Raw genomic sequence first — 15,494 nt, forward strand, 5'->3', positions numbered from 1 at the left:
GTTGTCAGAATCACAAAATCAAGAAGGCCTAGTCAGATATGGAATAGGAGGGGAGCAACATGTTTCTATTAAATTGCGCCAAGTATCTTCGATTTTGCATTTGAGGCATTTGTCCTAATAACATAATGAGTTGTATGCAATAATTCATCGTATCATGCCCAAAAGTCGAAACTAATCGAGCATATGGTAAATTCGTTTATACTTTGACCCTAACGGCTAAAATTCTTTGATGGACGCGTGGAAATTTTTCAAGCATTTGGACGACATGGAACAGAATCAGTGATCAACTGTTTATTGAAGTAAAAAAAACAGTTTTAAAATAACAAATACTTCCTCTATTTCAAATTGCAGGTCATTTTAGCTTTTTTAGTTTCATATATATTATTATACATCTAGATATAGTGTATGTCTATGTGCATAACAATATCTATGAACATAGAAAAGTCAAAACGACCTACAATTTGGAACGAGGGGAGTAGAACGTAAACTGAAAATCTATGAAGGGCAATTCACAGCTTACCTACCATGATTTACAAAATACTTTCAATAAATTTAGATGAGAGGACAGGCCCTTGTTACATATATAAAAGATGAATTGACGGACATAGGAATCCATCAAACTAACTAGGATATAAATTTACTGATCCAACACGCCATAGTTTACAAATTCTTCCACAGCTTCTTTCTGATGTTCTTATCATTTCTTCTTAGTAGACTCCTTGGACTTCCTCTCCTTCTCCAACCTTTCAAATAGGCTGCCATCATAGACTGCCCTGACAGTGTCCTTGTGAAGAAACCCCTTTTCGTCTTTGCAGAGAGAGTAGAGCACCTTCCACTCCGTGAAACCACCCAGCCTGTGGTAATTTTGCACAAAAATACTGAGCTCAAAGAGGCAACATTTAACATCTGATGCCATGTTATTCTCAACTCCTGAAGAGAACTTACCATCCTTTGAAGTCCTTAGGCTCCCTGTTTGCTTTTAGCAGCTCCTGCAGCTCTTTGCCTGTCAGGGCATCAGGCCTAGTGTGGGCATGCTTCTTGAAGATCTCCTCAAACTTTTCAGGAACGAACCTGGAGGTTGATAGATACCATGATGAGTAGCGATTCTATTAGCTGAAGAGGCTGAACTTTTTTTGTAACTGCATAGATAATTGTGATAGATCCTTGTTCTTTTACAAACAGGATAAGTCAAGACTTATTATTTTTGTGATAAATTACAGTAAAGTCAAAGGCATCGAACTCTTCACAATATCTATATTAGTGTCTTCCTTTGTTTTTCTTTAGTCAGAGTTGGGTAGTGCCACTTGTCACAAGTTAACACTTGGTCTTTCAACCTCATGATCATTCAATGATAGATTGAGCTGATAAAATTCAGACACGTCATGTTGCAACCTACTCCTATAGCATTCTTTTGGTCAGTATTTGAGTCAGTACCTGAATCTGCCCACGCTAACAAAATTAAGTGATCCTAGTGTTTGATCTAATTAAAAGACTGGTACATGTGAACGCCTTCCCATCCTCATGTCAATAGTTTTCCTTTCGTTTACCTTTGGAACTATGCTTCGTTAACCTATATGCAACAACCTCATCTTGTCAATATTTTTTTCTCATGCTTTGCATCTCACGTTGAAATATTTGAACTGAGAGCCGTTGAGTGTTGCTTTAGACAAAGGGCAAAATACAGGACATAGGCAACCCTTCGTTCGTCCCAACAGCTGTTTCCTTGAACCTTATGTTCATCATCGACTATGGGCTAATTCATCTCACATAACAGAAGTGGCACTACCGATTGTTTAGTCCTGTTTAGCTACTCATCCACATGTCTCTTATTAATACTCTATGGGTGGCTACTTGTTCATTAGTGTAAACTTGTCCTGATTCAGTAAAGTACAATGGCAAGTGGTTAACTCTGACTAAAAAACTGGATATTGTACTGTGTTGCTGACATGTGACCTGTCTGAACCCTGAATTTTTACATGTTGATGTTGACAGATGGAAGTTTGGATTAGGTACCTTCCATTGGCATCGTACACGCCCGAATCGCTTCCGTGCTTGCCCTTTTGGATGTTCTTCACGTAAATGGGGAGCTTGAAGGCTGGAGCCTTGTCGTTCTCCTGAAATTATAACATGGAACCAATCATCAGCAACAGAAAAGAAGTTGATCTCTGCACCGGAATCGATTCGCAGACACGACTTCAGAGTTATATGCTTGGAAAGACAGCCGAAAATAAGGTGTATGGTTCATAATGGAATGCGGTGGTTCATAATGGAAGGTTCATATGTATGTATGTTAGTACATAGCTTTGTGTATGCAATTATGCTAGCGGGTAGCCTATACTTTCCCTTTCTTTCTGAAAAGAAATGTCCATTGATTGCAACTTTTCATGTTGTAATGTTTGCTGGCAACTAGCATGTATGTAAACTTTAGGGGGACATAAGGTTAGGACTATTGCTCCCACTGAATGATTATCTGACAATATCACATTGTTAAGGACACCTGACTAATCAATGTTGTCGCTTTTGGGGGAATGGTAGATGGTGGCATGCATAGAACTTTGAAACCTTCCGCAACTAGATATACGTGTTTTTTATTATGTTTTTTTCATACTCTTTAATGTTGTAAATCATAAAATGCACTAGTCCACAACGTGTACTGCAGGACATGTGTTAACAATGTCCTAAACGGCATCTTGAGTTATGATTTATGAGCACGGAAGGACAGCAGGCGTATCATCTTTTGCCACAAGCTGACGCTGTGCAAGATCGAAACCTGAAGCAACCTCAAGACATCCTATCCTCGCTTCATGCAAGAACTGGTCTAGGCGTTTCTCCACATTTCGTAACTTCTAAAGGATCACTAAACGCCATATGGTTTTAATTTCTTCTTGACATGTAGAAAATCCCACTATGCTAATTTAGAACATTTAGCGGCTGCCAAAGGCCAAACCGGAGGGAGATTCAGAGCTCAGCCAGGAGCCCTGCAGGACAATGAAAACCTACGGCAAACTGAAAGCATTTCAAGATCTGGCCAAGAGAGAGGGACACTGGACTGGAGCCTGGGGAGAGGAGAGACATCACATACCGGTATCGTCTTTGGTCCAAGGAGGCCGTTGATGAAGAGGGCGCTGAAGGCGGAGAGCGGCACGCCGGCCCCGATCGCGCGGAACCCTGCAGCAGGCCAGAAAAAAAAAAAGGCCAGATCGATCAGAAGAGGCGTCAGGCGACGTTACGAAGATTCTTATACAAATGGAGCAAATAAAAAATACGCAGTATGTACGCACCTTGGTATGTCTCGGATGGGTAGATGACGCCGTCCTTGTCCCGGTCGAAGAAGGCGACGTGCCGCTGCAGCGGCGTGAGCTCGCCGCTGTACACGTCCGCCATGGAGGAACCCTTGCTGCTCCCTGGAGGTCCACCACACGTACGGTTATCACAGGAGGAAACTAAACTTGCGCCACGAATTAAAGGACATTCTCGCCAATTAAGCAGCGGTTACTTTTTTTCCATACTTGTAACTCCCTCACTCTACTTGCTAACGCTTCTTCCTGGGAGGTGGGAGCTAGACTTACCGGTGTCTGCAGGTTCAGCGGCCATGGAGAGGCTGTGATCTCTCTTCGTCGACGAGGACGAGCTGAGCGAGGAGATTGCGGAGGGAGGGGGGAGATTGGATCACGAAGGAGTGTCGTGGTCGCACTGTCGCAGCAGAGGTGTGGCGACGCCAATAAGCTGGTGGGGGTGGTGGGCAGTAAGCAGCAGGGAGGTTAGCTTGTGGAGCTGTGGATGCGCATTGCGTCGTGGGAGGGGTGCTATTTGTACGCGGCTCCGGCCGCGTTGCGCGCCTCGCTAAGTAACCAACCTAACGATTAGCAAAAACGAAAGATTTGTATAATATCGTCTTCAGGGTTGCGGTACGTACGTGCAGAGCAGTTGGCGGCCGTCGCGCGTGCTCTGTTTCCGGCCGAAGCTTCGTGGCGCGCAGCCGCGAGCGCGCACGAGGATATACATCGTCGCCGGTCGCCGCCGCGCACGAGCTGACGGCGAGCACGTGCGCTGTAGCTCCGACGACTCCGATCCCCCTCTCCGCGCACAGAGGATGAGGATGGACGGATGAAGAGAGACGACCGCGCGCGGAACGGCTGCCGTGAGCAAGAGAGCAGGGCCGCCAGTGAGACCACGCCACGGCTGCACGGCACGCCACGCCCGTGCCCCCGCGCTAGCTACTGGGGTCTGGGGATTACGGCCGGAAAAGGCGACGGCACGGGCGCGTCGGCGACGCGTGCAATCCACCACCAGCCTGGAGCAAGAGCGCGGCCGTGGCCGTGTGGCCGTGGCGTGGTGCCGTCCGTCCGTGTGCGCGTGTGCGTGCGCGTTAATCATCAGTCTCTCCCTGCCGCCGAAAGGCAACGCACGAACTCGAAGATAACAAGACCCTGACCAGCAACATGTGAATGTCGTCGTCGCTCGTCGCCGTCATGGGTCGTCTTGTGCGATGCCTGCCACGGAGTACGGACCAGTGCCGGCCGGAAACGAGTTTACAGTTGAAAACGACGACAAGCACCAGCAACGACTGCAACCGCACCGGCCCGAGTGACTCGCATGAACGACGGCTCAACACGTATAGAGTAAGCTTTAAACGCCGGCGACCCGTGAAGTGGTGTCATTTTCATCTCCTTCAGTTAGCTTGGCCGATTGGAAAGCAAGCAGTTAGGCTGAACAAACATGCATGTGGCCGTCTTACCTTTTTCACATCTTTGATTATCAGATTAGGCTGGCCGTTCGGAAAGGAAGCAGTTAGCCTCCCTGATTTACCCCTACCATGTGGCCGTGTGTCAGCGTCATCTTTCCGGGTAATCACTACTCATTAGGCTGATACAGCGCAGTGCCACCATGTTCGTTAAAGGAGAGCTCCTGGTCCTGACAAGACAGGACGACGCTTTTCCCTTCACGCCAAACCATGCCTTCAGTCTCGAGTATCAGGATTCAGAGGTGTGCAAAGCCAGTCTTCCGGTGTCCAACCTTTTTTTAAAAAAATAAATGTCGAACCATTCAGAGCGTGCTAGTTTCGCAGATTACACTGCACTCTAAAGTCGCCCATTTCTTCATAGGTTGCGTAGCATCTTGCTTTAAGATCAAGAAGAACAAAGGCGCGGCCACTTCAACTGATTTTTAGAAGAAAAACAGGACATATCCTAGTTGGAGCAATGAATGGCGTAGGCATTCCTACTCATAGAGTCGGTCGCATATGGGTTTTCTTGGAAGTGTTATTGTATTAATCATATGAAGTATTAACAATAGGACTGACTTTTCTGATTTTCATTAGAAAAAAGAACAACGTTGTCATTCTTTTTACTCGAGAATAACATGAGTGCATGAGTAACACGTTCCTGATACCTGCCCTTCATTTGTTTGGAACTTTGATACTAGTACTTTTTTAAGTGGTTGCGTAATGCTGGCTGTGTTGGAACAGGTATAACCGTATAAATGCAGCTAATGATCAATCATTGCCTAATCATGTATGCCAATCCAGTTTGCAGAAACAAATGATGCATGCACTTGGTGACCAGATCTATTCAATACATTGTCATGGTCACAAAAGTTGTTAATGACGAACCTGGATTGAGGCCACATACCTGTTAGCAGCCATTCTGCAAAGAGAAGATGATCAACATCAGTACTTCGACAGCAGCCGATCAGAATCAATCTGTTCAAATAAAGGGTTCATCCATAAAATGAAGAAATATTATAACAAAAATTAAGACATATGTTCAGCTCAAAATAAATATAACTTTCATGTTTGTTCAGAGTTCAGACTTAGTTCCATTATTGATGGCTTTTAAGTATCAAATCTAGACCGTCAACTCCTGCATAAACACTTAAACTATGAGCATCAAGAGTAATGGTAGAAGTTATTACTAATGAATTTCACAAGTGTTGGTGAATATTTATATGTGAAGGAAGGAGGAGCGAGAGTGACGAGAGAGATCTGAGCCAACTTGATAAGGATTGTATTGACTTGTGTGTGTATAAGTACACATACAAAACACCAATGTGCCGCAACTGTTGCCCTATCTAGTTGCCCTGGTCAACAGGATCTAGCCTAAACAATAGCAGCACGCAGGCCGTTACAAACATGCAGGAAGGATCGTTAATTCTGTTAACACCCTGCCGCAGTCGTGTCATCGCCCTCAGTGATGCACAGACTGGAATGAAACTCCCTGAACACCGAGCTTGGAAGGCCCTTTGTCATCACGTTGGCAAACTGTTGTTCCGTAGGCACATGCACAACCCGTACTTGGCCAAGAGCAACGCATTCCCGAACGAAATGGATATCCAGCTCAACATGCTTTGTGCGTCGATGATGTACTAGATTTTCCACCATGTAAACCGCCGAAATGTTGTCACATAACACAACTGTGGCAGTCTTGAATCCACAAACAAGTTCATCAAGAAGCTGCTGCAACCAAATGTTCTCAGCAACTGCATTCGCCACCGCCTGATACTCGCCCTCGACGATGGAACGAGACACGGTAGGTTGTCGTTTAGAATACCACGACATGAGTGTTCGCCCAAGAAAAACACAGTAGCCTGAAGTCGAACGTCTTGTGTCCGGGCAACCAGCCCAGTGCGCGCCGAAGTACGCCATGATGTCGGTGAGCGCCGTAGGAGAGATGGTGATGCCGAAGCCGGTAGTTCCTCAAACATGATGGAGAATTCGCTTGACGAAGGCTAGGTGGGAGTCACAGGGGTCGTGCATATGCAAGCAAGCTTGTTGCACGGCATAAGTGATGTCAAACCTAGTGATCATCAGGTACTGTAAGCCGCCGGCCAAGCTGCGGTAGTGCGACAGATCAGCAAGCTTGGCACCATTGGAACCCGAGAGCTTGGCCTTTGTGTCTACAGGTGTTTACACATGCTTGCACATGACCATGCCTGCGCGTGGAAGGAGCTCCTCAACGTACTGAGACTGCGACAGGAAGAAGCTGACGTTGGTGCGCTTGACGTTGACACCGAGAAAGAACTGAAGCAGTCCAAGGTCTTTCACGGTGAACTCGTTGCGTAAGCATTCGATCACTTGATGAAGGAGCGATGTTGTTGAAGCCATGAGCGCCGTTGCTGGCATAGAGCGCTTGGGCAACCTGGAGGCGCTCATCCTGCTGAGCGCGCAGTTCTTCCAGGAGCAAAAATGACCGCACCTCCAGGAACATGGGTGGAACTCTGGTGAGAGATAGGATGACATGGCGGAACCGTGGGCTAAGACCACGGATCATATTGATCACCTGGTTGTCATCGCGGACGAGCTGGCCGAGATCGTGAAGTTGATCGGCAAGGGTCTTGAGCCGGCCACAGTATTGTGAGATGGTCATCTCGCCTTGCTACAGGTTGTGGAATTCAAACTCGATGTAGATGGCGTGAGTGAGGACGTTGTCACGGTAGATGCCCTCGATGGCACGCAAGACGCTCACCGTCGTGTCATCTGGCTGCATGACGAATGCCCGTAGGTCGAGGGGTCACTATGGTGTAGAACCAGTTGACAATGCTGGCGTCGTTCATGACCCACCTGGCGTCGGGATTCCTAGGAGGAGGAGCGACCTTGATGTGGCAGTGGAGACCGAACTTGGTAAAGACAGTCTCGAAGAAACGCTGCCACTGGGAGTAGTTGGAGTCCACCATGTCGAGGACAATGGGAACATGGGTGCAGATGTTCACTATCTGGATCGTCGCCGCAGGGATGGTGGAAGGTGTCGACTCGCCACTGGAGAGCCGTGAGAGGTGTGGCGGCTGGGAAGGGGTGCCGGATTCAGAGGCGTTGGGGTCACCCTGGCGCATGCGGCATAGGATGTCGCAAAGTTGGTCGGGGGAGCTGGCTGGGGAGTCATCAGAGGAAGAATCAAGCACTCTATCCATTTGAGAGGAAGCAGGAGAGGAGGATCGAGAGGCGAAGGGATTGACGAAGCCTTCGAGCCCGTCTGATACCATGAAGGAAGGAGGAGCGAGAGTGACAAGAGAGGGATTGTATTGACTTGTGTGTGTGTATAAGTACACGTACAAAGCACGAACGTGCTGCAACTGTCACCCTATCTAGTTTGCCTGGTCAACAGGATCTAGCCAAAACAATAGCAGCACGCAGGCCGTTAAAACATGCAGGCAGGCCGTTACAAACATGCAGGAAGGACCGCTAATTCTATTAATAGTATGCAGGTCCATTATTAAAGGAGAAAACACTCTAAAAGCAAGGAAACACACTCTCAACCAATCAAGAGCAAGCACACGGATTGAAGAGCCCACAAACAGGAGTAAACCGACAAGATTCACCGCAAAACATCACGTACCCACATGGGAACCAACCTGGGAGCCACCCAACCAAAGGCGGTGGCCTAAGACGGTTCCCCAGGGTTTGGCCGAACCCCTGGTGGCCCCGTTCATCTCCAGCCGCCACGTGTCGCCAGATACCAACCTTGCAATGGCGGTTAAGGAAGATTCCCTGAATATTCCCCTCGGGAACTAACCCCAAGTGCCTATAAATAGAACGGGAGAGGCTCACTTTCAAAACGCACCACTCAAGAAGAGTTTAGAGCCACATTGCAAAGGCAAGGTGCTGCTCAGCTAGTGCTTAGAGTAGGGGGAGAGTAAGGGGTAGTTCGGGGAAGCGTCGGGTCTGTCGGCGCTCTTCTCCAATCTTGTACTTCTACGGATGTTGGCTTCCTTTGGTAATAAGTAAGTTCGTATTCGTGATTCCTTTCTTCAGGTAGTACTTATATCCAAGTGAGATCAGTTCTCTTTACTTGCAGGTTCGTCACTCTATATTTATACAGAGTGCTGTAGTTTGCTATGGGACGTCAGATGTAGTTAGAATACACTAGTAATCAATAGCATAGACGTGGTCTCTAGGCTAGGGGTTATCCTTCGTGTGCCTTATATCCCACGGATTGCTAGAGGTAGGCCGTAGGTGGTGACAGTCCTGTTGGTCCTTTGTAATCCTCCACATTCGGATATAGCGTAGAGCCGTTAGCTGGAGTCACCTGGCAGACCAGGAGTAAGCTAGTGCCCGAAGCGAATATCGTTAATCAAGAGATCGATCTTTAACTTGCCTCAAGTGCTACCTATAGGAATCCTCTCTACCCTCACCACCTATCTGTGTATGTCCTTGGATCGACTAGACTAGAAGTTAGAGCACACACGTTTCCTTGAATTCGATACCATTGGAATACTCTGAAGTGAAAGATACAACGGTATCCGTACGCTTACGAATTTATTCGCATTCGTTAAATATACCAACATCCATTCAACCAGATTGACTGTACAATAATAAATAGATCACGCCATGGAACCTGATGCAGGGTGGGAGGCCTGGAGTAAAGCCATGTGTGGCAAACCCAATCGTCTTTTACACCGACGAATTATATTGGGCAGCAAAAGGCACAAGTAACAAAAGAAATGATCTGTCACCCGACCGGGGTCCTATAGTCTGTAGATAGAGGCAATAATGTGATCCCTGCATCGGTCGACAAAATTAGATGTTTCTGCACTGGAGCCAGATGAGCTGCAGCCTCTAGCCCTCTACACCATCCCCTCAGTTGACAGATCCAGTAAGAATGCCATAGTGATAATATACGAATTTAGAGGAGATATCATTCAATGGGACGGAACTATGCTGTGGAACTCACAAGCTGTTGTTTCAGAGAACAGCACAAGCAAATCATGGTTACTGTGCTCATATTTCTGATGGCAAAGTCCAAGCATTGGGAATGTAATAGAGGACGGGAGAAATTCAGGTGCTACCGTGCTACCACATATAAAATGCACCTAAGTGCTTCAAAAATTCCACTAAAGTCATGGAAGAATGGAACATGCAATCTTCTATGTTCATGCAAAGTTTGAGATTAAATAAAAATTTATGTAAGAAGAATAAAAAAGGAGACATCAGCTAATGAACACCCTGGATGTGCTAACTCTGTTGCTGCAGCAGCTGCTCAAATACCAAAACATCGCCAATCCGCAACATGCTTGCTTATCGCAAAGAAAAAAGAATCATGTGAAGTTAGTTCCAAGAAAGTTTAATTAGTAGCTACCAAAATTACATGTGAACTTAGTTCCAAGTTGAGAAACAAGTGTAATGAATAGGAATAATTGGTGAACCGCCGGAAACAACAAATCTGTGTCAAGTAAGTTCAGATAAGAAGGTCAATCAGTCTTGAGTGCTTGATGAAATCCATGCATACATAATGTGTTTGGGATCCTGAAACAGGTGAACTTTACAGCAAGATGCAACAAGCCAGAGAACATGGTAAGCTCTGGCTGATTAGTGAAAGAGCATTGCAGGTGGACCATCTAGCTTGGGATATCAAATTACACAGGAATAAAGAAGCATAACTTCTATGAGGTAAACTAATGGCCTTGCAATACAATACAGCATTGACATTCTCATGATTACTGCACACAAGTTCCAATTTGGTGGCTAGTTTTTTTTTAAAAAAAACTTATAATTTGATTACTCGAAATGCTCAATTACAGTGTGCTAGTAAGTTCTCGGCCAAACAAGGTCTGCAAAAACTTGTAGTAAAATTTCTGTGCTTTGCGGACACAGAGCATGTGAAATGTGAGCTATGCTATAGCCATTTTCTAGCTCCCTTGGTGAGTTAATTAATATTTCGATGCAAGCAGATCAAAGCTCTTCACTACACCAAGATCCTGGATCCTGAGCAGGTAAAGCCTAATGTTAACAATCAAAAATTAAACCATATTGTCACCACCCGTGGAGCCGGGGAGATCAACCTAGAACGTGAGCAAGATCACAGGGAATTCACAGGGTAGATCTCAGTAGTGGAGGAGGAGGAAGACCCTTCCTCTGTTCCTCTTTCAGTTTATAGTTGTTCTCCGTGACGATGTGCATTAATTAGCTTCCGTCTTGTAGCCTTGACCTTTGGGATTTTCTTGGGCTATGACTTGTTAACCCATGACTAATGTTCTTCAATCCTATTTGTATCAAATGGCATGAGGTCAGTCTCACTGGAAATTTCATGAAGAGTTCAAATTACATGTCACATCAGCAATTTTGCTGACTTGGTAAGATCTTTATGAGGAGAGAGAAGAGGATTTTCATCATATGTGAGAGGAGTTTCATCCCCATGACATTCAACTGACAGAGCTACCTAGTTCCCAATCTTGGTAACAGTGCAATGAAGATGCACACTGAGGCCATTCTCAATGCAAGGTTTCATATTTATATTTTCAAGAGTGCCACTTAAGCAAGAAGACATTTAGTTCATACATGAAATAGCTCACACAATGCAAAGTTTCATCTTGTGTTGTTTCCAAGACTACATGCAAGACACAAAGATCTTGGAAACAGTGTAGACATGGTTTCATCCCCATGAAACTAATTTCTTATCTCACTTCATAAATAGTGTGTCATGTCATCAAAATTGTCTACATGACAGCTCATTTATTGTCCATGAAACTGCTATTGAGAATACCCCGAGATTGGCCTGATAAAAAAGTACAAACTCAAGCCCGAGAAAACCAAGATTAATTAGTGTGCAGGAAATCCCCATTGTATATTGCGTGGGAAGACAATATCCACACAAGATCAAATGGTTATTCCTCTACAAATGTAAAAAGGATTACTGGAAGAATTCATGGCAATTTCTTTTTGGAGAAGTTGAGAAATACTGCAAATGTATGTACAGCTGTAGATATAGGTGTGCATCACCCTTTACTTTCATGGGATTTAGGCCCCTAAGTTTCATTTTAACTGATGACGCCTAAAGTTGTCGACGCTATTTGCATAGCTTATACGCTGCAGAGGAATATCAACTTTTCCTCCGCAGTTGACATGATATGGTATTCCTATTTCAAAAATATTAATGCCCAGATCATCTGCATTTTAAGTGATTAACATAGGGAAAACTTATTCTTTCAGCATTTTCACGAAATACCCAAAATATTCAAGATGTGGGAACTCTGTTGCTGCGGCTTGAAGACCGAAGCTTGGCAATTCATCTTCCATAGACACACATACGAATCAGTTTGGGAAAGAATAACTTGTGAAACTAAGTTAGTTGAAATCAAAGCAAACAACGAACGTAGTACTCCGTGGATGGGCAACCGTAATGTACATTCTGGATACTCTTGAGAATTGCATAACTAAAACCATGTCAGAGTTTGAAGTAAGCAGCAATAAATCACTGATTATTTTACAAATAAGCTATGCAACTTAATAATTCATAGGCAAAATTGCAAGCCTTGAGAAGGTTCGTGTCAAATAAGTCAACACATCTGATGCTCCAGAAACAGAAAGCATGTGACACCATCGGGCTCACATATCAGTGAGAGTCATTGGGGCTCCGACTGCGCAGAGGATCCCAGCCCGATGAGTTTGTGCAGATGATGCTCCAGAAACAGAAAGTTGTTTTATTCCTATACGGCCTGTCCAGCATAGTAATATGATGATCTCACCATGGAAACAATCTAGTAGCTATTTGACACATCAACCATAAATTAAACAGAAGACAGCAAAAGTAACTGTAGTGAGGTAGAAAAAGTTCCTTACATTATAATTTGTAGACATCACACGTGTTTACGCAAGTTTGAATGTTTAAATACTACAATTTGAAGTAACTGTGGTTGAGTATTTACAATTTGAAGTAATCAACTAGAGCTTTGCTCGCAAGGTCTCGTCTAAAGAAGGCCCCCAGAAACTCAGGCATGGTAAAATTCCTGTATTTTGAGGGGTTATCTGAAGAAACCAACTCTGGTAATGGTCCATAAAAATCTGAGTCCCCTCTCTTCCCAGGATTGAAAAATATTCCAATTGAAACTCTTGCTTCTTCACGTGTATTCATAATCACCCGATGGTCGACACTCTTGTACTTATCATTAGACATGATCTGATGAAAGAATAGGATACAAAAAGAAGTTTGATAAGATGATGGCATCATAGAACTGAACCACGCTTACGGTGGGTGTGCAATGTGCGAGCAGGTGTATTTTGTATAGTGCATGCCAGCATGACACATTTTGATTTACCTATGGATACTTGTGGTCATATCAAAGACTAATGCCTAAAGCTATACACTCCCTTCTTGAAGCCAAACATGTTCTGAGTTTTTGCTTGGAAGCTAATAGGCATTTCTATACATGGTTTCTGTCAGAAATTGTAAGATATCAAAGTCTTCAAACAGGACAAGTAATACTGGAGTTGCATACTGTGGAGCAGTCTGTTCCAATAATCCAATCTTTAAGGCCGTAACAACTACTTTACTTCCACGATTTGGTCAGGACATATGTGTAACCAGATATTGTTTTATAGTGCTCAAAGGTTTAAAGCAGCACAAGAACTGAAGTATTTAGATCACTGGAGTTTCTAAGTAATGTGAAGTAAACTTAATTTGAAGTACTTAGAGTGCAAAATGAGTTACTCGATGGTGCAGATTGAACTGAAATGGAAGAAATCTGAATTCAGATAGTACTTCAGATATAGCTTGATTCTGATCATACGGGTTGTAGTTGCATTAATTGGCTACTGTCAAAGTAAAAACAATCTGATTGTACCTGCAAAAGGTCCCCGACGTTGATTACAAGCGCACCGGGCACAGGCTTCACATCCACCCAGTAGCTCGCCCCATCATCATCCGTTTGCTTCACCTGCAGACCACCCACACAATCCTGCGCGAGGACGGTGAGCCCGCCGGGGTCTGTGTGCGGGACGATGCCCATGGTGCGCTCGGGCTCGGGGCACACCGGGTAGTAGTGGCAGACCATGACCCTGCCCTCGAGGCAGGAAGCCTCCTCCAGCCTCGTCGACCCGAGCCCAAGCCCCTCGGAGAGGAGCCCCAGCAGGGCGCGCCCCACGGCGGTGGCGTGCGCGTCCCACTCGAGCAGCTCTTCGCGGCAGACGGCCGGGATGCGCGCCGGGTCAGCCCGCTGGGGCCCGAACGCGATCTGGACGGTGTCGCGCCAGCTCGCGGCGGAGGTCCGGAACAGATCGACGTTGGAGAAGTACGAGACCCCGCCGACCATGGAGCGGCCGTAGTGCGCGGAGCGCTCGGCGGCCGGGAGCTCGTTGAAGGCGCGCACGGCGGCGAGCGCCCGCGCGGGGTAGTCCTCTGGGACGCCGAGGGCCTGGTAGTGGTTGATGAGGTGGAAGAAGCCCCAGCTGCGGGCGGCTTCGGCGGCGGCGGCGGCGGCGGCGGGCGCGGGGAGTGAGAGGTCGACGACGGGGATGGAGACGCCCGGGGGCGCGAGCGGCGCGGAGGCGTAGGGGTCCGGGTGCACGAAGAGCGCGGGGACGGAGGAGACGCCGGACTCGACGAGGCCGCGGACGCCCGTGCAGGCCTCGTCGAAGGCTTTGAGGAGCGCGGCGCGGTCAGACTGGGCTGCCGGAGCGGAGGGGGACGCCATAGCCGAGGCCCTTGGGATTGCGTGGAGGGGCAGACGCTCACTTGACCGAGAGGGATGGATGGTGCTTGGGAGGTGGGCCGCGCGGCGAGTCCTATCCTGTCGTCATCGTCCGTTTCGTCCTCCCCAAACAACCGGCCAACCGAGCACGCAAGACGCAACCGACGCCCTCCCGATGGCGATGGGCGGCGGTGTTCGGGCGTTCGACGACCGTGAAGCGAGCACACGTTCTGGGCGAAGAAGGCCAGAGGCGCGACATCGTGCTCACTGCGGAGGCGACGAGCCGCGGCACGGCGGAGACGACGTTGCACGGCTGTGAATTGTAATGGCCTGACGGGAAAATATGCGTTTTTCATCGCTTATTAAATATTACGAAATTACGATTATTCATCTCTTATATTTATCCCTTAACTAATTAAATCGGTATACAAGTTAACCATGGTTTGGTTTTGACTTTTGTGTCATCTATAATCATTTTTTAGTGCCGCGTTGTTAAAAAATTTCAGTGAATTCTCTAAATTGGCTACTCATAATTTTTTAAGAGAAAATTAATGATACTGGTTCGCGTTGAATTGTTACACCGATCAACTCAACATAAGACATGGCTTAGTAGTGATTAGCTAGAACCTACTAAACTATTGTTAAGCTGACGTGAGGATGGTAAGTGTACTTGTTTAGTTAGTTAAGGGATTGATTTGCACCAAATAAAATATAAGGAATGAATGTTACACTTTTGCAATATTTGAGGAAAGAAAATACAATTTTTCCAGATGGTATACGTGGAACGACTGAACAAGTCGATCCGGACGAAGTGATAGTGACCGTGTGGTTTCCGACCGATCACGTGTTTTGCAAAAACATTTCTCTACTCAGTTTCAACTCAACTAAAACCTCAAATCTTTTTTACATAGTTCAAATAACTCACATTCAACCAATACTCATGAGTACATGTATACCGATGATGAATCGGCATGTTTGCTGGCTAATGGTTGTGTTTGGGTTTTCCGGTTAATCCTATAGTAGCCAACCATAATTTCTAGGTACACACCATGCCCGTTGTGGCCCAAAACATATAATCAAAGCATTTACATCTCTCA

At 46.1% G+C, this 15,494-nt stretch overlaps 2 protein-coding genes across 3 annotated transcripts; both read right to left on the reverse strand.

Annotated features, from left to right (window-relative positions):
• Positions 1-476: 476 nt before the first annotated feature.
• Positions 477-4,137, reverse strand: LOC101773504 (probable peroxygenase 5). Its single transcript, XM_012845598.2, has 7 exons — positions 3,917-4,137; positions 3,570-3,843; positions 3,282-3,404; positions 3,083-3,168; positions 2,014-2,114; positions 946-1,071; positions 477-854 (listed from the first exon to the last, which is right to left on the reverse strand). Exons 2-7 carry the CDS (start codon positions 3,592-3,594, stop codon positions 698-700), a joined length of 618 nt encoding a protein of 205 aa, XP_012701052.1. The 5' UTR covers positions 3,595-3,843; positions 3,917-4,137; the 3' UTR covers positions 477-697.
• A 7,961-nt stretch (positions 4,138-12,098) lies between these two features.
• Positions 12,099-14,668, reverse strand: LOC101774722 (1-aminocyclopropane-1-carboxylate oxidase homolog 4). Of its 2 annotated transcripts, none has more exons than XM_022825844.1 (2): positions 13,552-14,668; positions 12,099-12,426 (listed from the first exon to the last, which is right to left on the reverse strand). In XM_022825844.1, exons 1-2 carry the CDS (start codon positions 14,398-14,400, stop codon positions 12,418-12,420), a joined length of 858 nt encoding a protein of 285 aa, XP_022681579.1. In that variant the 5' UTR covers positions 14,401-14,668; the 3' UTR covers positions 12,099-12,417. The 2 variants fall into 2 exon arrangements, with proteins under 2 accessions (XP_022681579.1, XP_004965155.1); XM_004965098.4 differs by lacking the exon at positions 12,099-12,426 and adding an exon at positions 12,499-12,887 and having other exon boundaries at positions 13,552-14,605.
• Between the last annotated feature and the right edge of the window lie 826 nt (positions 14,669-15,494).

Source organism: Setaria italica, chromosome IV, assembly GCF_000263155.2.
Source record: "Setaria italica strain Yugu1 chromosome IV, Setaria_italica_v2.0, whole genome shotgun sequence".
Taxonomy (NCBI): Eukaryota; Viridiplantae; Streptophyta; class Magnoliopsida; order Poales; family Poaceae; genus Setaria; species Setaria italica.